The 26,802-nt window shown below is 41.0% G+C and overlaps 1 protein-coding gene across 3 annotated transcripts in view; it reads left to right on the top strand.

Moving 5' to 3' along the window:
- Positions 1 to 26,802, top strand: part of DYM (dymeclin) — a 523,552-nt gene that overhangs the window by 368,059 nt on the left and 128,691 nt on the right. For all 3 annotated transcript variants that reach the window (XR_005449814.1, XM_038743768.1, XM_038743767.1), the window contains one exon: positions 20,778 to 20,880. Coding sequence is in view for 2 of the 3 variants with exons in the window: in XM_038743768.1 (XP_038599696.1) it covers positions 20,778 to 20,880 (103 nt within the window). In the remaining variant the exon portion in view is untranslated. The remainder of the gene's footprint in view (positions 1 to 20,777; positions 20,881 to 26,802) is intronic.

Below are 26,802 nucleotides of genomic sequence, written 5' to 3' on the forward strand. Positions count from 1 at the left end.
TTATGATTATTGTTACAGTACTTGTTAAGTGCTTACTGTGTGCCAAGTAGTGTTCTAAGTGCTGGGGTAGATACAAGTTAATCAGGTTGGCCACAGTCCACATTGTGATGTCTGGAGTGATTGGTACAGGTTGGGACGGTAGTGATCCAGGCCCTCTGCTCTTAACAGGAGAAGCAGCATGGCTCAGTGGAAAGAGCCCGGGCTTTGGAGTCAGAGGTCATGGGTTCAAATCCCAGTTCCACCACTTGTCGGCTGTGTGACTTTGGGCAAGTCATTTAACTTCTCTGTGCCTCAGTTCCCTCATTTGTAAAATGGGGATTAAGACTGTGAGCCCCCTGTGGGATAACCTGATCACCTTGTAACCTCCCCAGCGCTTAGATCAGTGCTTTGTACGTAGTGAGCGCTTAATAAATGCCATCATTATTATTATTATGCCCTCTCCCTGACTTTCCCATCACTGTTGACGGCACTACCATCCTTCCCGTCTCACAAGCCCGCAACCTTGGTGTCATCCTCGACTCCGCTCTCTCGTTCACCCCTCACATCCAAGCCGTCACCAAAACCTGCCAGTCTCACCTCCACAACATTGCCAAGATCCGCCCTTTCCTCTCCATCCAAACCGCTACCCTGCTCGTTCAAGCTCTCATCCTATCCCATCTGGATTACTGTATCAGCCTCCTCTCCGATCTCCCATCCTCCTGTCTCTCCCCACTTCAGTCCATACTTCACACCGCTGCCCGGATTGTCTTTGTCCAGAAACGCTCTGGGCATGTTACTCCCCTCCTCAAAAATCCCGAGTGGCTACCAATCAACCTACGCATCAGGCAGAAACTCCTCACCCTCGGCTTCAAGGCTGTCCATCACCTCGCCCCCTCCTACCTCACCTCCCTTCTCAAACAAATGATGGGATTTGTTAAGCGCTTACTATATGCAGAGCACTCTTCTAAGCACTGGGGAGGTTGCAAGGTGATCAGGTTGTCCCAGGGGGTGCTCACAGTCTTCATCCCCATTTTACAGATGAGGTAACTGAGGCCCAGAGAATTTAAGTGACTTGCCCAAAGTCACACAGCAGACAAGTGGAGGAGCCGGGATTCAAACCCATGACTTCTGACTCCCAAGCCCGGGCTCTTTCCACTGAGCCACGCTGCTTCTCTAAGTGAAGTGAATTGCCCAGGGTGATACAGAAGACAAGTGGCAGAGCCAGGACTAGAACCCATGGCCTTCTGACTCCCAGAACCGTGTTCTATTTGCTACGCCAAGCTGAGGAGGGGTGGGGATCAGGCATCTCCGTTTGGTTCAGGCGAAAGTTTTTGTTTTTAAGTTTTATTGCCATGCCTGTTTTTCACTATATCGTCTTTTAAGGGTCATCAGAGGGGACTAAAAACGATCTGTTTATTCATGTGTTAGAATCACGATGTTCCAGAATTCCTAGGGCTGAGTTCATTAATGCAAAAAGTATGCCATTATGGGTCAGTTGTAATTGCTGCCGAAATCCTGTCTTGTTGCAGTAATTCAGTTAATAAGCAGCAGATTTGAGCTGTTACTGCACTATCTTCGGCAGTGCTCTATGTGATTAGGGCTGCAGGCTTTCATGATCAAGCCAGGGTGCCCAAAGGAAATCCTAGATCATTTAAGAGGAAAACATCAAGTTTGAAAATATCAGTACCAAACAGATCGTAGGGGGTTTTAATAATACAGAATTGGCTGAATGTGGAGTGTAAATATTGAGTCTCAGGCATTCCCCAGAGGCATACACCACAGAAATGCAAATGTGCAAATAAATATGAAAAGACTTTTCCACCAAATTACCATCTGATCTGTAGTGTATGCCCTTTTAGGGCCTCAGATTTTACACAAAGAAGTCTAATCCAAGCCTCACTCCCGCTTTAGCTCTTCATCATTGTGGAATATCTGAGCTTTCCCTTGCTGGATGTCTACTCTTTTCATGTAAGGGCCAGAGCTTCTTGGCTGAGTCTGCATGGAACAACTGGATTTTTCCCTGGAGATATCTGGTTTTGACTTGAATCTTCAGAGGGAAAACTTTGCCCTTTAATGCCTAACCAACATATGCAGAATTTTAGCGCCGGACAGACAAAGGAAATATTTGGAGAGTTGTATACCACTTGTACCCCTCTGAAGCTTGGTTCAGGATCGCCGATGCCGGCGTAGTTCCCGTGGTTGATAATTAGCAATTAGGGTCCCAGTTCTGTCCTCCCAAACCCCTCCCTCCCTGGCCTAGATCAGCAGCTCATTTCTGAAACCTGAAGTCCCCTTCTTTTTTTTTTTAAATATGGTATTTGTTAAGTGCTTACTTTGTTCCAGGCACTGAACTAAGTGCTGGGGTAGATACAAGCAAATCAGGTTGGACCCAGTCCCTGTCCCACATGAGGCTCACAGTCTTAATCCCCATTTTACAGATGAGGTAACGGAGGCACAGAGAAGTTAAGTGACTGGCCCAAGATCACACAGCAGACAAGTGGTGGAGCCAGGATTAGAACTGAGGTTCTAATGACTCCCGGGTCCATGGTCTATCCAGTAGGCCACACTGCTACTCTAAGAATGCTGGGCCGTGCTTCTTCCTTTTTGGGCCATACTTTCCACTCAGTGGTGATTGTGAGAAATGCCTGGTGTTGTTTCTTGTGGTGTGTGCCCAGATGAACTTCATCATTTGGAGTCCACAGATGTTCTAAGAACTAGCCGTAGCCACTGTTAGGAATTTGGTGGATTTTACTGAAGCAAGCTGGAGTGACTGTGCTTTTACACTTAAGTTTTCAGAAGAGTAACAGAATTTAAACATCATCTTTTGATTGAAAATTGCCCATAATCTCGATGAGAATTTTCAGATTTCACCAAACCGTACATGATCTTTCTCACTTATTTGAGAGACCCTCCCAGCCTGCTGTCTCTCCCCACTCCAGTCCATATTTCACTCCGCTGCCCAGATCATTTCTCAATAAAAACATTCGGTCCATGTCGTCCCACTCCTCAAGAACCTCCAGTGGCTGCCCATCCACCTCCGCATCAAACTCCTTACCATTGGCTTTAAAGCACTCAACCAGCTTGTCCCATCCTCCCTCGCCTCACTGATGTCTTACTACAGCCTACCCTGCACACTCTGCTCCTCTGTCTCCAGCTTACTCACTTTGCCCCTTATCTGGTCTGTCCCATTGCTGACCACTTTTCCACATCATTCCTCTAGCCTGGAACTCCCTACCCCTCCATATATGCTGACCACCACTTTCTCCAACCTTCCAATCATTATTAAGGTCACATCTCCTCCATGAAGCCTTCCCAAATTAAGCCCTTTTTTCCCCAGCTCACCCTCCCTTCCACGTCATCTCTGCACTTCAATCTGTGACCTTTGGACATTTGATATTCACCCAGACCCCATAGCACTTACATACGTATCTTTAAATTAAAGTAGTATACATTGCTTATTCTTTCATATTAATGTCTCTCTTCCCCTGCAGACTGCATTAATGTCTGTCTCCCCGTAACGAGTACCCTCTAGACTGTAAAAGGCTAATTCTGTTGTTTTGTGCTCTCCCAAACACTTGGTACAGTGCTTTGCATAGTGAAAACACTCAATAAATGCCATTGATTGATTGATTGATTAGATTTTCCTTTTGTCTCACTAGATCAGGTTCTTTAGTTCCATAATTTTTCTTGACTGCTGGTACCTTTTAAAATAACATATCTCGAAACTGCCAGCATTTTCAAGGTAGAACTAATGTTTGAGTTTACCTTACTGGGCAATATATAGGTTGAAACCCATTCAAAATCAATTAGAATAGAAGCCAAATGCAGTGTTTTAATTTAGAGAGTGAAATGTGAAATGACTATTATCATGATTAAACGCTTTTAGAACAGTGCTTGGCACATAGTAAGTGCTTACCAAGTACCATAATTATTATAATGATGATCATTTCCCTTTTATGAAGACACCCCAAAATATTAAACATTAAACATCTTGCCTAAAACGTGCTTGGATTTGGAAAGAAAACAAGCTTTCTTTTTTCAATGTTTCGGTCAAGAGGCCTGAACTAAAATCTGAAAAGGAAAAAGGGAAGGATATCAGTGTGAATAAAGATTCCATAATGGTTCTAATAATGTGTGACTTCTCCCTGACTACCAAATCCCACCTGAAGATCTCAAATCTGTATGTATTATGTATGAACGTTGGTATAGCCACAGTTCCAGTAGAGGGAGTACAAAGTACGAATTTGTGTAGGTCCTATGTAAAATTTAGGTCTTTGTATTGTTGTTTTTAGTGCAGGTCTCTTGAAACATTAATCCCTACAAGTTAATCCCTAACAGAATGCAGTAGTTTTAAACTGAGTTGTGGTTTTTTTTACTTCCATTAATTAACATTGTTGGTCTAAAGGCAGTATAGTAAACCTGATTAGCTAGTTATTAACTGACTTTGAGCCCCATGTGGGATAGCAACTGTGTTTGATCTGATTAACTTTTATATACTCCAACACTTAAAACAGTGCTTGACACATAGTAGGCACTTAACCAAGCCCATGCTCTTTCCACTAAGAGGATGAGAACCCAGGCCTTCTCACTCCCAGGCCCATTCTCTTTCCACTAGGCAATCATGATTAAGTACCTGTTTTCCCTTCCCCGCAGACTGTCAGCCCCATGTGGGACAGAAAGTGTGTCTAATCTATTACCTTGTGCTTATTAGTTCAGTGCTTATAACAGAGTAAGTGCTCAACAAATACCACCGTTGTTAGTAGTAGTAGTAGTAGTAGTACAGTGTTCTGCCCATAGTAAGCACTTAATAAATAGTAGTTGTTCTGCCAGATTGTAAGATTCTTGAAGGCCATGATAATGTCTGCTATCTCTGTTGTACTCTCCCACGCATCAAGCAGTGCTCTGCACTGAGTTAGCACTCAGTAAGTACCCTTGGTTGATTAATCCACTATATTGTAATGATAATAATAATAGTGGTATTTTGTTAAGTGCTTACTCTGTGCCAGGAACTGTACTAAGCGCTGGGATGGACGTCCTACTTCTGGCCTGGAATTCCCTCCCTCCTCACATCTGCCATACTGGCTCTCTTTCCCTCTTCAAAGCCTTACTGAGAGCTCACCTCCTCCAGGAGGCCTTCCCAAACTGAGACCCCCTTTTCCTCTTCTCCCTCTCCCCTCCCCATCACCCCTACTCCCTCCTTCTGCTCTACCCCCTTCCCCACCCCACAGCACTTGTGTATATTTGTACATATCTATTGCTCTATTTTATTAATGATGTGTATATATCTATGATTCTGTTTATCTATTTTGATGGTATTGATGCCTGTCTACTTGTTTTGTTTTGTTGTCTGCCTCCCCCTTGTAGACTGCGAGCCCATTGTTGGGTAGAGATTGTCTCTATCTGTTGCCAAATTGTACTTTCCAAGTGCTTAGTACAGTGCTCTGCACACAGTAAGCACTCACTAAATATGATTGAATGAATAAATAAATGATGATTATAGTAATAATTATAATAAGCATTCAGGGAAACTCGGTAAATATTTGTGGCGCTGATCACCATTATTTGTCTTTAGGCAAATAACCTAAGTAGTTTATGGTAACCAAAAAATTACATTTAATTTAATTGTATTTTCACTACTGGAATTAACCAAAATGAGTTCCCTTTTTTCCCCAGCAAATGATAACTGCAGCATAATATTAATAATAATGATGGTGTTTATTAAGCACTTACTATGTGCAAAGCACTGTTCTAGGTGCTGGGGAGGTTACAAGGTGATCAGGTTGTCCCTCGGGGGGCTCACAGTCTTAATTCCCATTTTGCAGATGAGGTAACTGAAGCACAGAGAAGTTAAGTGACTTGTCCAGAGTTACACAGCTAACAATTGGCGGAGCCAGGGTTTGAACCCATGACCTCTGACTCCAAAGCCCGGATTCTTTCCACAGAGCCATGCTGTTTCTCTTCATAACCAGCACTCTGTGACTCCGAAGTTATTCGTCTTGTTCTCATCGATTGTTTCTCTCTATGCCTGCACGTCTCCCCTATTAGATTGTGAGTTCCTGAAGAACGGGAACCTTGTCTTCACTTTTCTTCTGTGCTTCCAAGTGCTTAGTATAGTTTCCTGCACACAGTATCAAGCCATCAATCAATCAATCAGTGGTATTTATTGAACATTTACTATGTACAGAGCACTGTACTAAGCACTTGGGAAAGTACAGCATCTGTACATCAGTACACGATCCTTGTCCACAAGGAGCTTAAAGTCTACAGGGGGAGACAGACATTAAAAGAGATTAGGGATTGGGGAAATAGAGTGTTTCAGAGTAGAGTTCAGTAATGTAGGAATTTGGTAAAGCACTGATGATGAGGGGGGTTGCCGTGAAACAGCCCTCTAATGGAAATGAGCCAATAGTTTAAAAGTCTCTGGCCATCTCCCTACTGCAGGTCGTGGAGGTCAGAAGAAAGAGGAGAATCATTAATACACAAAGCATTAGCTGTAAAACTTTTTTCAACTATCGTTTAAGGTTTTCCAAAGTGTTCGTATTTTCTAGCAGCAACTAAGAAGAATAAAGCCTCCAATAATATCTGAGGTTTATGGGACCATAAGAGTTGCAATGGTAAACAAAAACTTTGAATAAAAGGCATTCATTCATGTGGCTTTTCTGCCCAATGAATATTTTCTGTTTAATTTTAGGGAGGATCAAAGAGGGGATCCCAAACCTTTGGGATCTGGTTTCTGGCAAGTTTCATCATTCTGAAATGAGTTACAATCTCAGTGCATGTATTCTGCAGAGAATTCTCCTCTTAATGTAATTACCTGTTTTCTTTTTCCTACAGCTATCTTTGTCCTTTTCAAGCTATATTAGGAGAGGCTATTTGGTACATTTCCCCCCTTAAGAGGAAGACACTTTACACTTGGGAATTGCCCAGTGACCAGTAGCAAGAGGTTTTGGAAATTTTCATTCTGGTTTGTTAGTTAGGACAACGTAGGAAGAGTGCCTTTTCAAATTTCCCTTGGCTTTCCGTGTTCTCAATTCCAGGTAAGGCAGAGATAATACCATCAAACTTGGTGAGAATGATGGGATTTCTATCCATTGACAGTGCCATTTTTGTAAAGGTCTAATGAAACCGAGAGGCAGAACGCCATAAACCTCTCAAATTGGGCAATCTGGTACTGATTTTCTTTGGAACGTACTGTCTCACAGATTAACTTCTCAGGTCTTTCATCATAAGTGAATATAAAATATGAAATATAACTTTTAAAGTGTCCTTGCCCCAATTCTCCCATGAAAGTGAACTGGAATCCCAGGTAAAACTTCATGCATCATTTTTAAAATTCACCTCTGCATGTTCAGGGACAGACATGCATGTTAAATAGCATGTAAATTGATTCAGAAGTGGAAGAGTGCAGGAGGGTACAACCCTGTTGTGTTGCATCCAGTTATTAAGTATTTTTCCACTTAATCCTTTAAAAGTTAAAAACACAGAACCAAACTGCAAATGTGGCCTTGTGAAAAACGCAAAGTTTTCAAGCTCACATGTTGAATTCTTTTAATCAATGTCAACTTTATTACGCTTCCACTTATATAAATGTAAAACAGATAGACCATGCCACTCGTGCAGTGTTTTCAAAATGTCTTGCAACAAGAGAATGAAAATCTTCTAGAATAGAGGTTATGTTATATATGGTGCTTAGCCCAATGGGGTTGACTCTCTTTTATGGAAACATTAATTCATTTAACATCTCTTGATTTTCTGAGTCTCCTATTAGGAGTGTTCCTGAGTTGTAGTAACAGCCTCATGGGAGTTACTTGGGGGGAGAGAGGGCTCCATTTCTCCTCCTCCAATCCTTCTATTGAAATGGGTTTATATTACTTTATGTAGCGATGTGTGGACTGACTGGGACTAGGAAAGGGAGACCCGGAGGGCTTGAATCTTTGGGTAGGCTGGAACCCCTAGGGTCCATTAACATAGCACTTGATTGTTGGAGGGAATCCATGAGGGACTGCCTGGTTCCTAAGGTCCCTGTGTCAGGGTTCTGGGGCACCAGAACACCACAGGCTCCCGACTGCCATTGCCATTCTTGGGTAGGGACCGTCTCTATATGTTGCCAACTTGTACTTCCCAAGTGCTTAGTACAGTGCTCTGAACACAGTAAGCGCTCAATAAATATGATTCAATGAATGAATGAATGAAGTCCCATCCTGACCTAGAACACTGTGGGGGCATTTTCAGTCCGGAGCAGGGAAAGCCCCTGCTCATCTCCAAAGGCACAGCAAAACCCACACGGGTCTCAGGGTCACTGGCACTATAAACAGCTGTGAAGTCATGGTTTCCAGCAGTTGTGTGCTCTAATGGGGTTCTGTAGATTGTGAACTCTGCCTTTGGTCTGTAAGCTCCGTGCAGGCAGAGATTGTGCCATCCTTGTCTCACAAGCACATAACCTTGGCATTATCCTTCACTCCTCTCTCTCATTCAACCCACATATTCAGTCCATCACTAAATCCTGTCAGTTTGACCTTCACATCATCGCTAAAATCCTCCCTTCCTTCTCCATCCTAACTGCTCCCATGTTAATCCAAGCACTTATCCTTTCCTGCATTTATTGCTTTTTTAGCCTCCTTGCTAACCTCGCAGCCTCCTGTCTCTCCTCACTCCAGTCCATACTTCACTCTGATGCCTGGATCATTTTTATACAAAAACATTCAGGCCTGTTTCCCCACTCCTCAAGAACTTCCAGTGATTGCCCATCCACCTCCACATCAAACAGAAACCCCTTTCCACTGGCTTTAAAGCACTCAATCACTTTGCCCCCTCCTGTCACTCCTCGCTACTCTCGTACTCCAACCCAGCCGCAGACTTCGCTCCCCTGATGCTAACCTTCTCACTGTACCTCCATCTCATCCATTTCACTGCCGACCACTTGCCCACATCATACTTCTGGCCTGAAGCACCCTCTGGTCTTCATATCTGACAGATAAGTACTCTCCCCACCTTCAAAGCCGTATTGAAGGCACATCTCCTGCAAGAGGCCTTCCCTGACTAAGCCCTCTTTTCCTTTTCTTACACTCGATTCTGACTTGCTGCCTTTATTCATCCCCCCTCCCAGCCCCACAGCACTTATGTTCATATCTATGGCATATAATTTATCTGTAATTTATTTATTCATGTTAATGTCTGTCTTCCCCTCTAGTCTGTAAGCTCATTGGGTCAGGGAATGTGTCTGTTTATAGTTATAATGAACTCTCCCAAGCGCTTAGTACAGTGCTTTGCACACAGTAAGCTGTCAATAAATATGATTGATTGACTATTGCATTACCATTGATTAATTGGTATTTCTGAAAATCTTGTTAAAACAATCAGTGGTATTTATTGAACACTGTGTGTAGAGCACTGTACAAAGGGCTTGAGAGGATACAGTATAAAAGAGTTGGTAGACATGTTCCCTGCCACAATGAGCTTACAGTCTAGAGGGGTAGACAGTCATTAAAGGGAGTAGATATTTTGGCAGCTGCTGCACCAGCATCAGATCTGCTGCTAGCCCAGGCCCTTGGAAGTGAGCAGGGACTGGAGAGATTTTTACATTAGTCACCTCATGCTAAAAATAACAGAAATGGTTCATGATTACTAGGGCAGCTATATGTTTATAGATGTTCTTCCCACCACTCTGCCTTTTATGCTTTATGTAAGTTTTCATGGATCATTGTGATAATAAATTTGTTACCCATCGTGATCATTTTACAGTTGTTATCCTTTCATTCATTAATTCAGTCGTATTTATTGAGCACTTACTGTGTGTAGACCACTGTGTTAAGTACTCGGAAACATACAATATAACACCATCTAGCCTGGCACACATTTTTAGTTTCTTTTAAAATTTAGATTTTTACAAAAGTGAAATGGAAATGCTTTTATTTTCAACTTCTTACAGTTACCTATGTGCAAGATTGTTTGTTGAAGGGAGAGATTTGGGGTGAAAAGAAAAACAAGAAAAGCAGCGTGGCCTAGTGGATAGAAAATGGGCCTGGAAGTCAGAAGGACCTGGGTTCTAATCCTTGCTTTGCCACTTGTGTGCCTTGTGACCTTGGGCAAATCACTTCATTTCTCTGTGCCTCAGTTACCTCATCTGTAAAATGGGGATTAAGACTCTGAGTCCTATGTAATACAGGAACCATGTTCAATCTGATTAACTTGTATCTACCGCAGCGCTTAGTACAGTACCTGACACATAGTAAGCGCTCAACAAAAAAAAATAAAAAAACAAAGGAAGAGAAAATGTGCATTGTTACTTTTAGCCAGGTAGTACCACATGGGCTTTAAGAATGCCTGCCTACAAAGTTCCAGAATTTGCATCTGGAGGTCTTTAATCTTCATAGATTTTAGTCAGTAGCCCTTTGGGGAAGCCTCTTAGGGTATTTTCACTAGGTACCCTCCCTATAAGATGAGGGAGGAAGAGAGACGTTGTATTGGCCTGGAAAGATTGGCCCTATTTGGAACTCTACATACAGTCAGTACTTTTTTTCCAGAGACTCATTATCCAGTTGAAGAATTAGGCAAGCCCTTATTTCTTCTTCTCTTCTCAATTCTGCCTCTCTACCATTTTGGCCATTTAACCATTTGTTACCATCACCAGAGAAGCAGCGTGGCCTAGTGGATAGAGCATGGGCCTCGGAGTCAGAAGTACCTAGGTTCTTATCCCAGCTCCACCACTTGTCTGCTGTGTGACTTAGGGCAAGTCACTTCACTTCTCTGGACCTTAGTTCCCTCATCTGGAAAATGGGGATTAAGACTGTAAGCCCCATGTGGGAGAGGGACTGTGTCCACCTGGTTTGACTGTATCTACCCTAGTGCTTAGTACAGTGCCTAGCACATAGTGAGCACTCAACAAATACCACAGTTGTTATTATTATTAGAGAGGGGGCAAGGACCATAAAAGAAGAATTAATTTGAATTCATCATTTAGCAGTTTTGGTTAATGATTTTTGGGAGGGAGGAGCTACTACTAGCTATAGTAACATATTTACTGTATCTTTGTGTTTCATGTTATCTCTTCTCCATCACTGATGTGGATAATTGAGGGTTCTCATGATAGGACTGGAGCCAAAGTCTCTAAAGATCTATCTAGAGTTAAATACCCCAAACAGCCAATTTAGCTCAATCAATCAACAGTATTTTTTTGAAACGCTTGCCCTTCATCCCCAAGAAATCAATCTATTAACCTGCTTTCCACCACTATCTAAACTTTGGAAAAATGTTGATAAAACTAATAATACTCCAGATTGAAATAAAAAAATACTATTACCTTTTTTGGTACATAGGATTCCTTAAATCTATTATCAGGTTATTTTTAATAGAGGAATTAGTTTTGTTGAAGCTCTTTCAAGCCATTCCCATTTTAATGAGAAGATGGTTCTTGTGCCATTGAAACCACAAATAGCATGTACTGAACTATCTCCAATGAAGAAAAGAGGTTTATCTTTCCTGGTGGTTCCTTTAGTTATGTTCTATTATTTCATTAAGCTATGAAATTAAAATATAAGTACATTTTAGTACATCACTTTCTTTGCTGTTTGGACCCACGAATTGACAGCTGTCAAGTAGAAGAGAGTAATTTAACTTTCTCTCAAACAGGCAGTGTTCTCTAAATTGTAAGCTCCTTGTAGGCAAGGAACTTCTCTACCAACCCTGTTGTATTGTACTCTCGCAAATGCTTAGTACAGTGCTCAATGAATGATGATGATGATATATTATACTCTCCCAAGTGCTTAGTACAGTGCTCTGCACACAGTAAGTGGTCAATAAATAAGATGGATTGATTGCTCAACATAAGATATTTCAAGGTATGGCAAATGGCACTCACTATTTTTCTAAATTTAAACCAGTTCAGCTTTGCAGCACATTTTGGTGCTACAGAACTATCCACTTTATGACAATATCATCAAAGGGAGGGGCAAACATATGGAAGCCCTGGGGAAATAGGGGAGCAATTTTAGAAGTGATGGAAGGAGAAAGGGGACAGATACTTAAAAGACTGGGAGTGAGGGTGGAACAGAAAAAACCAGGGCATGGGAAGGAAGGGAGCATATACCAGGGGGAGTCATCACATTCATTTTATTTCTGATAAAGTAAAGGTCTACCCTACCATGGAGCCCCACTTACTCGATTTAAATACAATCCATCAATAGTATGTATTGAGTGCTTACTGTGTGCATAGCCCTGTATTAAGCGCTTGGGAGAGTATAATACACAAAAGTTGGTAGACACAGTCCCAGCCCTAAAGGAGCTTATGGTCTGCAGAAGGAGCTTACAGTCTAGAGGACATCACGAGGGCTATATTACTCATCTATAATTGAGTACACACTTTTAGGTAATTTTGGAAAAAATAAGCGATTCAGCCTTGGTTCCCCCATTTACAACATTGTTCCATTGATAAAATTAGTTCCAATATACAATGCTTTGATTTGATAGCTTTGGAGACCAGTTGGTATTAAGTCCCCAAAGGCTTCCTGAAAATTTGCAGAATATCGCCTTATACAGTAGGTACCTAAATAGCAACAAGTATCCCATGCCATTATTCGATACATCAGAATGAAAAGGGGGTGGAATTAATCCAATACCCAGACCTCAAACACCGTATCAGTTAATAAACAATGAGAAAGAAGTCCAATTTAAAGGTTATTATAAGCAACTTTCTGCTTGGTTTCATGAAACTGTTCTGAAAGAGCGTGTGTATGTGTCTGTGTGTGTAGATGCTGATGTGTTGTGGCTGGCGATAGAGCCTTTGTAATTTAGGAGGGTGCCACAGTGAAAACGTGTTTGTATTCCACTGCTGACAGTCAGGCTTTATCCATCGCCGAGAGTGAGGATGAAAAGAGTAATGTGTGGCCTGTCTTTTCCATAACAACACAAAGAGTGGCCTTTAGTGGGAATTGCAGTTGTTTTTCATAGCATCTGGTACTGTTTTCAGTTCTGCCTCTTGGTGAAGTTTCTTCTGTATGAGAGCCATCCCCTTTCTAATGGCCGCAGGCCAGACTTGTCTGTCGGCTGCCTGCCTCTCAGCTGGCTGGAGTTGTGCTGTCCTGCTCAAGGCTAGGCTTCACTGTATCTCTAAACTGTTTCTTCTGTCCTCCTTGTTATCCCGACTTCAGCTCACTATACTGAAGCTGGTTTGCAATGCACATTTCTTCAGTGCTGGCGGACTGCCTGTATTCCAGGACTCTGTGGTTTGCGATTCTTTCAGGCCTTTTCATGTTAAGTATGGGACGTAGCTGGTTGATAGAACTCCTCAAAAAATCAGATATGGCAAAACAGAATCACAAGAATGAAGTTCTAGGAGGCTGCTGGTTCTCTGGCAAAGAAGCAAAACTCACTGGAACACCACTCCACTGGACAAGATACTGGACAAGATACTTTGGATCCATTGATGATCATGGATACCAATGTAGCAGGAAACTACTAGCAAGAAGTTAAATTATACTGACATTGAAAGGGCTTTCAACTTGAAGCCAAAGGCTGCCTCCAGCCTCTCCCCTCTCCAGTCCATTCTTCACTCTGCTGCCTTATCATTTTTCTAAAACAGTGTTCTTTCACACAGCTCTTCAAAAACTTCACATGGTTGCCCATGCAACTCCACATCAAGCAGAAACTCCTCAGCATCTGCTTTAAGGCACTCCACCAGCTCTTTCCACCCTCACTCCTCTCCCACTACAACCCAGCCTGCACACTTTCCTCCTCTAACACCAACCAATTTACTATGCTTCTATCTCATCTCTTGCCATCAACCCCTCTCTCACATCCTCCCAGCTGCCTGGAGCGCCCTTTCCCTTCATATCTGATAGACCCATAACTCGTTCCATCTTCAGAGTCGTACTAAAATCAGATCTTCCAAGAAACCTTCCCTGACTAATATCTCATCTCCTCACTCTATTCTTCCTCCATACTTCATCACCTATGGACTTGGGTGTGTACCTTCTAAGCACTTTGATACACACTGTGCCCTCAAAACACTTTTATATCCATATACTTTGCTGCTTCTCCTGTCTGTAATTAGCTTTTATGTTTGTCTCCCCTACTAAACTGTAAGCTCATAGAGGAAAGGGATCTGAGAAATAGCAGCAAACAGGGCTAGCTCCTCCGGGCACCTCCGTGCACAGAGTAAATGACTCTTTATTGAATAGAAGTTCATTCATTCATTCAGTCATATTTATTGGGCGCTTACTGTGTGCAGAGCACTGTATTAAGCGCTTGGGAAGTACAAGTTGGCAACATTATAGAGTCGGTCCCTACCCAACAGTGGGCTCACAGTCTAGAAGGGGGAGAAGTATCCTGATGCCTGGAACCAGCAAAGAGAATAGAGTTGTACAGATGTAACAGCCTGCAATCCTTCCCACAGTCCTGGCTACGACACATGTCTGCTTTGCAACTTGGGACAATTCACCTCAGTTCTGTGGGTCTCAATTACCTCATCTGTAAAATAGGGATTAAGACTGTGAGTCCCATAGGGGACAGGGTCTGTGTCCAACCTGTATCTAACCTGTATTTAACTTGTATCTACTCCAGTGCTTAGAACAATGCTTGCCACATAGTAAGCACGTTAACAAGTACCATAATCATACAATTTATTATTATTATTATTATTAATGGAATGTTGGGACCCTAGCCACACTCTGAATTTTTAAAATGTTAACCTGCAACAGCCCAAAACATTTTCAAGTGGCCCCTTTAAATTTCTGGGGGCCTACAGATCCAGGTTGTTCTTTTTTTCCTGTTTTTTTGTTTGGTTTTGTTTTTAATGGTATTTATTTATTGTATTTGTGAAGTGCTTACTGTACTAAACACTGGTGTAGGTAAAAGCTAATCCAGTTGGACCCAATCGATGTTCCATGTGGGGCTCACAGTCTTAATCCCCATTTTATAGATGAGGCAGTTGAGGCACAGAGAGGTTAAGTGATTTGCCCAAGGTCAGTGATTAATGTCAATGCCCAAGGTTATGGACTGAGTACCCTGCTGAAAGGACTACAAGCTCCAACGTGCTCTGCACCCTCCACAACCCGTAATAGAATCAGGGTAAATGCAGATATCCCCCTACAATCCTCCCACACCCTTCCTACAGTCCTGAAAGCTTCGGAAGCTACTTCTGCCTGAGGCCTGTCACCGTGTAAAGAACTAGAAATACCACTGATTGATTGAGGATGTAGATGGATTTTGAGTGTTGGAAAATGGTGGTGCATAGAGTACAGAGTAAAAGGATTCTGTCTTGCGTATTCCATTCAGCATCTCACACTGCCTAGTGATGTTCGATAAGGCTAGTTATAGTACTAAAACCACTCATTTTAAGTTCATGAAAAAGTCAACCCTAGAAGCTGTGGGGAATATGGTAGTTACAGTCTCCTTCCCTAGTCTTCTCTTGTGCTGTCGAGTCGTTTCCGACCCATAGGGATTCCATGGACATATCTCTCCCTGAACGCCCCACCTCCATCTGCAATCATTCTGTTAGTGTAGCCATAGAGTTTTCTTGGTAAAAATAAGGACGTGGTTTACCATTGCCTTCTTTTGGGCAGTAAACTTGAGTCTCCGCCCTCGACTCTCTCCCATGCCAGTGCTGTCAGGCACAGGTGAGTTTTGACTTGTAGCAGATTGCCTTCCACTTGCTAGCCACTGCCCAGGCTAAAATGGAATGGGTATGTCTCTGCTTGACTCTCCTTCCCGTAGCTGAGATTGGTAGAGTACTGAAAACTCTCCAGGTGCGAAAGCTCTCTAGGTGTGATCCTGAGAGAGGAGGAACCTTCCATAGTAGAGATGGTGTAATGAAACTTTTCAGAGAGCTTTATGATCAGGATTGAGACATGGTAGTTCTCTGATATTCTCTAAAGGCATTTAGTTTCTCTGTGCCTTAAAAGAGTACTCCAGCACTTAAAACAGTGCTTTGCACATAGTAAGTGCTTATAAACGCCATCGTTATTATTATCTGTTTACCAACTCTATCGAATTGTACTTTTCCAACACTTAGTGGAGGGTAAACAGTGAGCATTCAGTAAATATTATTGATTCATTAGCATTAGGAAAATATGGATATTTACCTCATGGAGGTACTTACAAGGATTAGTAAAATCTACACCTGCAAATTACTTTGAGCTATATGGATGATTGGTGCTGTAAGATTTCAGGAGTGTTATAAGAATTTTCGTTAAAATGTTTTCCATTCATTCATAATTCACCAAAAATCTAATTTGGGGTCATAATTTTTGTTTGATCCCTCCCCAATAACAAATGTATTTTTAGGTAAAATTGGAGAAAAGTCTTTTTTTTTTCTGTTGTTTGGTGTGAACGGAAAAAGATACTCTTCCAGCCATAACAATATCTATGACCTTTGTTTTCTCTAGAAGAAAGAAAAAAGAGCCTAAACTTGGAAATACTGAGTTTGGCAAATAAATACTCATTAAGAGGTTGCACCGTGACTTTCTGAGAAATACTTGAATTTAAAACATTAAAATGAAAGTCACAATTATTTTAATAGTCTGAAAATCAACCACAAGGAGCAATACAATATTAAAGTATGTTGCCTAATGATTAAAATTCTTTGTAGCTCCCAGAGCAATAAATATTCAGGAAGAACATCAATATGACCCGGACATTTGGAAATAAATGTTAAAAAAAAAAACAGATGAGACATTGTTCAACTTTTCTTTTCACTTTTGCAATTGAACATCAGATGAATGTACTCTTTAATGAGTTATCTAGAGAGGAACTTTTTAATGAGTTATCTAGAGAGAATCCCAAATCAGATCAATTCTTTTCTGGCTTTGTTTTTATTAAAATAAGGCTATTTAGTGAAACAATAACATTTCAATAAGTGGTGCTTGCCTTCCTTTTTAAGCACACCATAGGAAAAGCAAAGTGATACTATTTGTCGAAATGTTAATTCATTACTAGTTATATGCTTTACTGTCAGATTAGTCAATGCTGGCAATGTGGAGTTAGAAGAGCCTGAATCTAATAAAACCACAGGAAATTCCCAAATCTCATATTGGCTAATTGTTTAGATTTTCATCTGGCCTGCAAACTTTTACTTGGGTTGTTAACAGAAAGCTGTTGAAATGTGAATGAAGTATACATGGACAGCAGGCAGGTAAGAAGGAAGAGTAAAAGGCCTGGATGACAGAAAAAAAAAACCCTGAATAATCAGCCACTTAATAAATGAGAGGGGTTTGTGTTTATTCAAAGTGCATATGGTTAATAATAATAATTGTGGTATTTGTAAAGTGCTTGCTGTGTGCTAAACCCTGGAGTGATTACAAGATGCAGGTTGGGCACAATCCCTGTCCCACATGGGACTCTCAGTCTAAATGGAAGGGAGAACAGGTATTAAATCCCCATTTTACAGATGAGGAAACTGAGCCTTAGATAAGTTAAGTGATTTGCCTAATCTCACACAGCACGCAAGTGGCAGAACCGGCATTAAGACCCAGGTCCTTAGGCTCCCAGGCCAGTGCTCCTTCCATTCCAGTGTGGCCTTCTAGAATCAATCAGTTCTATTTATTGACCACTTACTATATGCCGAGCACTATACTAAGCACTTGGGAGAGTACAACAGAATTAGCAGACATGTTCCCTGCCCATAACAAGCTTACACTCTGAATTGCTTTAGCTAGATGAAACCTTAACATTGTTTTTGCAGGTTGCTTTGTGATTATATTTATAGTCCAAATTTTGCCCTTCGTCCAGTATGATTTTTTATTTGCACATGGCTCAGGTACCAAGCAGTGCCACCTTAGAGGGCAAATATGGACTGAAAACAAGTCAGAGAATATTCATAGCCCACATGACTTTACATATATGAATTGTACCATTGTCATCTCCATTGAGAAATGATGGTACTTGGAGTGATCACTAGTCATTAAAGTCATTAGTCATTAAAGATTAATTAATTCCCCATAGCCCTTTCCACATCCTTTCCTTTACAGCTGCTCTTTGTGGAGCCAGGTCACTCCCTACGTTGCATCTTTCTAATACCTTTGTTCTACAAAGTTCACTCATATCTGCTCAGGGCATCAATCACCACCATTAACAGCATTATTTTTTAATGATATTTGTTAAGCATTTACTATGTGCCAGGCACTGTAATAATAATTATGGTCTTCGTTAAACACTTACGATGAGCCAAGCACTGTTCTAAGTGCTGGGGTAAATACAAGTAATCAGGTTGTCCCACGTGGGGCTCACAGTCTTAATCCCCATTTTCCAGATGAGGTGACTTAGGCAAAGAGGAGTAAAATGACTTGCCCAAGGTCACACAGCAGACAAGTGGCAGAGCTGTGACTCCCAGACTTGTACTCTTTCCACTAGGGCATGCTACTTCCCACATTTATTGAGGGCCTGCTGTGTGCAGAGCATGGAAGTATATATTTAGCTGTCCTTTGTATTTGTAGGAGATACTGTTGATGGTGAAGTTCCCTTGTGAGTGCATGGGTGGCCTAAAAAACCCAGTGTGGAATCCACAGTCCTGCCCTCATTGGGCACACAGAATGGTTGTCTCTTGTTATGTTGTACTTAATGTTTGTAGCATCTGGCACCATTTCTCTTTTTCCGTTGCTCTCTCCCAAGCCCTTAGTACAGTGCTCTGCACACAGTAAGTGTTCAATAAATACCATCGATTGATTGATAGGAAACTTTTGCTCAAGGAGAGCTATTCCCCTTTTTGATGGCAGTGTGCCTTGCAGGTCTGGTCCCTAGCAACCGACTCCTGGTTTTCAGCTGGCATTCAGCATTGGCTGAGGCTTTGTTTTACAATGTCCTTTAAACACTTGTTCTGCCCTTCTTGCTCTCATACAGCAACTATTCGGGTCCCCTGCTGTCTCATTCTCCCATCATGCCCCACCCATTGTAGCCATGTTTGGATGAGCCTAGTTTTGATGCTAGAAGACTAACATGGTGAAACTCCTCACCACTGGCTTTATAGCAGTCCATCACCTTGCCCCCTCCTATCTCACCCTGCTGCTTTCCACTATACCTCAATCTCATCTATCTCAGTCGGTCAAGCAGTCGTATTTATTGAGCGCTTACTGTGTGCAGAACACTGTACTGAGCACCTGGGAGAGTACAGTACAACAATAAACAGGTACATTCTCTTCCCACAAAGAACTAACCGTCTATCTTGCCACTGACCTCTCGCCCACATCCTGCCTCTGGCCTGAAACTCTCTCCTTCTTCATATCTGACAGACATTTACTGTCCCCCTCCTTCGAAGCCTTATTTGAAGGCACATCTCCTTCCCTGACTAAGCCCTCTTTTCTTCAGCTCCCTCCTGCGTCACCTTGACTTGCTCCCTTTATTCATCCCCCACACCAATCCTACAGCACTTATGTACAGACCTGTAATTTATTTATTTATACTAATTCACTCAATCATATTTATTGAGCACTTACTGTGTGCAGAGCACTGTACTAAGCACTACTAATGTCTGTCTCCCCCTCTAGACTATACTAGACTAGACTGTCGTGGTCAGGGAATGTGTCTCTAAATATATTGTACTTTCCCAAGTGCTTAGTTCAGTGCTCTGCACACAGTAAGCACCCAATAAATACGATTAACTGATTTACTGACTGTCACTAAGCTTCATGGTCTGGAATCTGTATATACATATAGATAGATAAGTTAAATATAATTAATAATTGATGCAGATAAAACATCTTAGCAAGACCAGTTCTCACAGCCATATGCATGGTTACTTGTCAGTCAGTCGTACTTATTGAGCGTTTACTATGTGCAGAACACTGTACTAAGCACTTGGGAGAGTACAGTCTAAAAATAGACACATTCCCTGCTCACAGTGAGTTTACAGTCTGGAGGGGGATACAGACATTAATATCAATAATTAAATTACAGATAGGTACATAAGTGTCATGGGGCTGGGACAGGGGATGAATGAAGGGAGCAAGTCAGGGCAACGCAGAAGGGAGTGGGAGAAGAGGAAAGGAGGGGAGGGTGCGGTGGGACCAGTTACTACTGCATTCTACACTTTCAATTTGATGCCACATTTGCCAGAGAGTCTGACAGCTTCCCAGAGGCCTTCTTGATTTGATACCAACTTTTTTTCTAATTGGGTAGCAGAATTCAGTGGTATAGGAATTCTGACTCAAGGTGTTTTTGAGACCTAACACTCTGAAAAGAAAAGACTTAGAGGAAAGCCTAATTGAAACCCATCTTGATGAGCTACTCTTCATTAGGAAATCTGACTTGATGTGGAGATGTCAACTCAGTAGTCTTATCTGGATAGCTTGTGAGTAGCTCATCCTTTTCTCCCTCCTCAGTGATTTCTTCTTGCCCCTGGATATCTTAGTGACCCCTTTTGCATTTGGCAAATTTCTGTTATTTTTTTCAAACATATGGGTGAAAGAAGCAATTTTTAGGGTAGTTCTTGCTTGGAAGCTGTCATCAAAATAAAGCTTAAAGGGAAAGTTCCGATTTCAGTGAAGTAAATATGACCTTGAAAAACAATAGCAGAAACAGTAATAAAACATTTTTTCTTTTGTGATGTGGGTATCTTTCAAACTGCCAAACTCCTCAATATCATGATGCTATTTCTGTTTAAATTTACCAATCTTTCACTCCACATTGAATTTTATGAGTGGTGCATTAAACCTGCTCTCAGTATGTACATCAAGAAAAAAAAACAATTCCCAATTATGTTTTGGGAAAGAAGTCAATGCACTGGAACCATGTAATTATGTCTAGAAGCTAGAAAATTAGAACTTATTTAGTTGTCTTAATAAGTGATCATTTCTTTGTCTCTTGCTTTTCAGCTTATTTTCTTTGCTGTCTAAGAAACATAACAAAGTTCTGGAACAAGCCACACAGTCCTTGAGAGGTTCCACAAGTTCTGATGATGTTCCTCTGCCAGATTATGTGAGTATCTTTCACTTTCTTAGCAAAAAAAAGAAAGAAAGAAATTCACCTCAAGGCAGTTCTGAAAGTTAAAAGGAAAATAATCCTAACCTAGTGGTGAGTGGGCTTTCTAGAATGTAAGCTCATTGTGGGCAGGGAATGTGTCTGTTATATTTATATTGTTATATATACACTCTCCCAAGCGCTAATTACAGTGCTCTGCACACAGTAAGTGCTCAGTACCTGACTGACTGGATGGGATTGGGGGAGGGAGAGGTGATCGCCCCAGTGATGAGCAAACGGATGCCAGGCTTGTTGCCCAGAGAAACAACATGGCCTGGAGGCAAGAGCATGGACTTGGAAGTCAGAGGTCACGGGTTCTAATTCCGACTCCGCCACTTGTCTGCTGTGTGACCTTGGGCAAATCACTTCACTTCCTCTGTGCCTCATCTGTAAAATAGGAGTTGAGACTGTGAGCCCATGTGGAACAGGGACTGTGTCCAACCTGATTGCATTGTATCTACTGTAGCACTTAGGACAGAGCTTGGCACATAGTAAGCACTTAACAAATACCATAATCATCATTATTACTATTATTAAATGGGAGAAACAGGTTTGCAGCTGCCGGCAACCGAAGAGACAGCAGACTTGGACTAGGGGCAGGGCAGGGTGGCACAGCACCTCTGCAGCCCAGCTCCTGCTGTCCCGGAACACCTGTTCTAGAACATTTTCCTCCACACTTCACTCCACCAGCTGACTTCCAGCCGGTTCCAGCTTCCTGCCAGCACTGCCTAAAGGGCAGGTAGTGTGTTGTAGGCCTCACCTGTTACAAATCTCTTTGTCAGAGCACCACTCCCCCGAAAAAAAGCTGCAACACGAAAACTAAAGAATCTTAGGAATGACATCATGTCTGAAATGGAAGGAGGAAATGAAAATTGCAGTCACGAATGGCAGATAGAACCAAGGCTTTTGGAAGATAGAAACCGACTGTGAGCTGCCTTGAGTTTGCAGGTTTCAAACTACAATACTTCAAAGAACCCACATTTAAATATTCCAAAGGAAAGGGTTTGTAGTTTTTGCAAATAATCTGTGCAGTATTTTTTCAAAGTCAAAAATTGTGGGACATAATAACTCTCTCCCAAATGCCAAACAAATCTTATGGGATTGTTGAAAATTACGTACCTTTTTGATCTATTCAAATGCAATCCTATATATTGGTTTGTAAGAGTTTCTGAACCTTTTTGATCTATTCAAATACAGTCCTACATTTTGGTTTGTAAGAGTTTCTGTTTGTTTCAGAAATAATTGGTAGAAATGATTACTCTGAGTTTTCCTGCTATGACAATTACATTATTTTCCATACTGCATTTATTACCAATCAAAAGATCCCCACTGCTCATTTTTGAATTATTACTATGCAAAAGCCTTTTCAAGATTTACTCATTCTGAGATCAAGCCTTGGACATGATTGTTCTCATATTGATAGAAAATCCACCAGGATTTACATAGCAAAATGGACAAAAAATTGATTTTTAAATATTATCCTCATCAAGATTTATTGTGTCTCCTAGGTGCACAGCAGTGTGTTCAGCACTGTGTTTTTATTAAAACTCTTTTTTGCTTCTTACCTTCTTTTTTAGGTTTAGTCTAATATCTTTTAGGTCATTTCTTCCCTATTTATCCTATTTAAAAACAGCTTCCTCGCTAAACTTACATGTTAATGTTAGATGTACCCTGCCCACCATCATCATCAATGGTATTTATTGAGCACTTACTATGTGCAGAGCACTGTACTAAGCACTTTGGAGAGTACAGCACAACAGAATTAGCGGACTTGTTCCTTACCCGTAACGAGCCTATGCCCAGGATAAGATTTCCGCAACCTATAATTTAGCCGTTTGTTTTGAAACCAAAAATATTGTAAAAATGTATTTTCGAAGCAAAGGAACATTTCTATTTAGTGAAATAATATACCCCAGTATGATTATGGACATTTGAATCTTCAAAGCTTTTCCTCCTGAGTAAATGGGCTGTTTGAGGCCCTGTAGTTTGTTGCATCTTTTAAGATAAACTACTAAAATATTTTGAAAATAATTGTTGTGCAAAAATGTAGCCTGTCATGAGCCCATTGTGAAAACATGAAGAAGATAAGAGAAGAAGAGGGTTGCCAAAGATAAGCATGCAAGTAATGAAGGAAAGAAGTGAAAGCACTCAGTATGTGAGAGCTGAATCAACAATAAAGTAGCACTCAACTAAAATACATGGAGTGGGAAGTAGGATTGTTTAGAAGTGTGAAACAAAAAAAAAAGCAAACAAAACCCTGCCTCATTATTATTATTATTAGTCATAGTAGTAGTAGTAATATTAGATGAGAGATGCATAATGAAGAATTACATCGGCATTATTATAAACAAAAGTCATGAGACGTCAGGGTAAAAGTCTTAGAGACTACGTAATGGAAATTGGGTAGAGACAGAATTTAAGATTAGTGTTTTTGAAGCCCAGTCTCATGCTAAATCCAAAACATGCTTCCTGCCTCTGCCTGCTTTCTCGAGTACTTTAATTACTTCAAGAGAAATTACCCTCCTAGTATAGAGATCGGCGATTGAAAAACTGCATTTCTTCCATTTCTGGGACTGACTGCCAAATATATTGCTTCATTGTAAATAAAAGCCTTATTGCCAGAACTAGAAAGCCCGAAACTTGTGAAGGAAAACTTAAGGGCTTTCACTAGGAGCAGGTTTACAGGGGAATTTAGTTGAAATGATGATACATTTTTTGGTAAAAGAGTCATTTTGCCTGTTTCCTGTGGCTTCTTTTGCACTTCTGGGTCTTATGTTTGTGCTGATGTGAGTCTGTGGGAACAACGCTGTCCGGATATCAGTGGTTGATAAACACAGATAGCTATGTGCGTCTAGACCTGTTATTTTGGTAACGTCGTGTCACTCCATTGAGATGCTGTGTTTGTGGTTCCAAAGTTTCTCCTCATTACTAAAAACCCAGGAAGCACTGTTTGAGGTTTGCTGTACTTATGTTGCATATTTTGGATTGTTGAAACTAACACGTGCTTTCTACACCTGCAATAAAGTTATTATTAGAAAGATCTGTTCTTTCCGATTACTTTCTAGCAACCTACAAACCCAGCTGGAAAGAGGGAAACTGTATGTTCAGAAGTGACTTCTGTTTGCCTGGGAATGGTTTTGATTGGTGTTTGTTTTCTACAGTTTTAATTAATTGAAAAACCATTAAACTATTGTACTTTATGAATAAGTACATCCAACTCTCCCTATAACCCGTGGATTGTGTTCCTGCAAAACCATTGCATTAAGAAAAACTCCTCTTTAGAATAGTTATTCTAGTGATGTTACAATAATGTCAATATTAAAACAATATAATAATGTGTACAATAATGTTATTGTAAGCGCTTAACAAATACCATCATTATTATAAACCATTTCTTCCGACACTACAGTGCTGCACTGTATCCAAGCAGGTTTGTATTGGCAAACAAGGTTCCCCAATTCCTTAACAACATTTTAGCCAAATCTCATAGTGAAAACATACTTGATGGCAGAACTAAGTGTCCCGAAAGGAAAAACTCTTTTCCTCGGCTGCTACAGTGATTGCCTTAGTCCTATGACTGAACCCAAACCTCGAAGTAAAGGTTCCCGGTATTTAACCTTCATCAGAAATCTATAAATTTCTTTCTTTGTTCTACTGGCAAAGAAATAGAGCAGCATAAACACAATTTGAAAATGTATTTGCTAAATAATGAAAGGGCAGTAGTTGGAGATGCTTCCGAAGGAAAGAGACTAGGCTTGTGCAACTGCTCTCTTTTTATCCTTCCACCCCCAACAAAGGTGGAAGGGCACAAACAGAAAGGGTCATTTTCATTGGGTTTCAGTGGTTTTGTTAAAGAACTGCAGGTTTAGTAAAAATGTCAGACTGAATCAGCTGCTTAAATATGCTGCTCTGTAATTTGTAGATGGAAAAGATTTTGAGTTTTGGTAGCATTTGGACTTTGAACTTGAGGTTTCCCTGTTTTTCCTCAAAGCATTAATGTGGAAGAGCACATGTGGTAGATCGTGAAATGAGTCTAGCAGCACATCTCTGATCTGAAAGGTGATTCATAAAAGTGATCGCCATCCTCTAGACTTTAAGCCCCTTATGTGCAGGGAACATGTTTTCCACCTGTATTAATAATACTAATAATAATAATAATAACAATAATAATGGCATTTGTTAAGTGCTTACTATGTGCAAAGCACTGTTCTAAGCTCTGGGGAGGTTACAAGGTGATCAGGTTGTCCCACATGGGGCTCACAGTCTTCATCCCCATTTTACAGATGAGGTAACTGAGGCCCAGAGAAGTTAAGTGACTGCCCAAAGTCACACAGCTGACAACTGGCGGAGCCAGGATTTGAACCCATGACCTCTGACTCCAAAGCCCGTGCTCTTTCCACTGAGCCACACTGCTTCTCGTTGGCTGTGCCTCCATTGTATTGTACTCTCCCAAGCACTTAGTACAGTTCTGTGCATACAGTGTGAACACAATAAATACCATTGATTAATTGATTGATTGAGGGATTGTTCAGTCCAGGAGTAAACCAGACTTTGTCAGAGTGAAGCTATTTTACTTGTCCAAAACCATTCAGTGTTTTATAAATAGGAGGGGAAACATGGTCTTGTGGAAAGAGCACTTCCCTCTGAGTCAGAGGACCTGGGTTCTAAAACTGTCATTGAGCTGCTGAGTGACCTTGAGCAAGGTACTCAACTTTGCTGTGCCTCAGTTTTCCCATCTGCAAAATGGGAATTCAGTACCTGTTCTCCCATGGACTAAGACGGACTTTGAACCGACCTGATTGGGATGCATCTATCCCAGTGCTTAGTACAATGCTTGTCCCATAGTAAGTGTGTAACAAATACCACAATGATTAGCCAATGTTCAAAGACAGAAACAGTGAGAAATACCCCACAGCCTTTATGTACACATCTTTAAATCGTATGCTATGAATTATTTATTTATATTAATGTCTGTCTCCCCATCTAGACTGTAAGCTTAGTATGGGTAGGAAACGTGTTTGCTAATTCTTTTGTACTGTACTCTCCCAAGGACTTAGTACAGTGCTTTGCACATAATCAGTGCTGAGTAATACCTTGGTGATGATGATACCTTTGAAGTCACTTTCTCATTGCTATGCAGTTTTTAAGTTTGATTGAAAATCAGCTACACTTTTCCCTTCAAGTTTTTTTTCTAAGTTTTTACTAGCAAATGTCTTTGCCAAGAGCCATGTAAATTACTAGGCCAAGTATTAGTGCTTTAATCCACTTTTTTATTTTTTTTATTTTTTTGGAAAGGGAAAATGAAAGACTCTTAATGCAAAGGTGGGTTTCTGAGTGCATACTTTCTTCCCGAGGCTTGAACGGAGCATATTAGCAAAGAGTTTAAATAAGTGTTTAAAAATAAGTATATGTTTTCATTCTCACTGTAGAACATAGAGTGCTCTCAGAGTCTACCCAGAAGTTTTCGAGTTTATTAAGAAAATGTTTATCCTCATTACACTGTATAATTCACAAGTCAGTTAAATAACAAATTAAAAAGGTAGCAAGCTACAAAAACATTCTTATTACAGCTTCAGGATAACGTGCTTATATGGGTATCTCAAGAGACACCTGGAACCTTCATCTAAACTGGGCTTTGGGTATTGAGGGCAACTGACCTGTCAATTTAGAAAGAAAAAAGCCAAATTTTTTTTCCTCACCTACTGAATGTCCACTCCAGGGGACACTGGCTCACTCATCAGCCCAGATACTATAGAGGCAAGGAAACAAGAATGTTTGGGGAAAAAAGAGCGTATTTACACCATGTCCTAAGGGGCATAACTCCATTAGTTGACTGGGGTTGTGTTATGTTATTTTTATATTTAAGTTAAATGATTAGGA

Source organism: Tachyglossus aculeatus, chromosome 3 (genome assembly GCF_015852505.1).
Source record: "Tachyglossus aculeatus isolate mTacAcu1 chromosome 3, mTacAcu1.pri, whole genome shotgun sequence".
Lineage (NCBI taxonomy): Eukaryota > Metazoa > Chordata > Mammalia > Monotremata > Tachyglossidae > Tachyglossus > Tachyglossus aculeatus.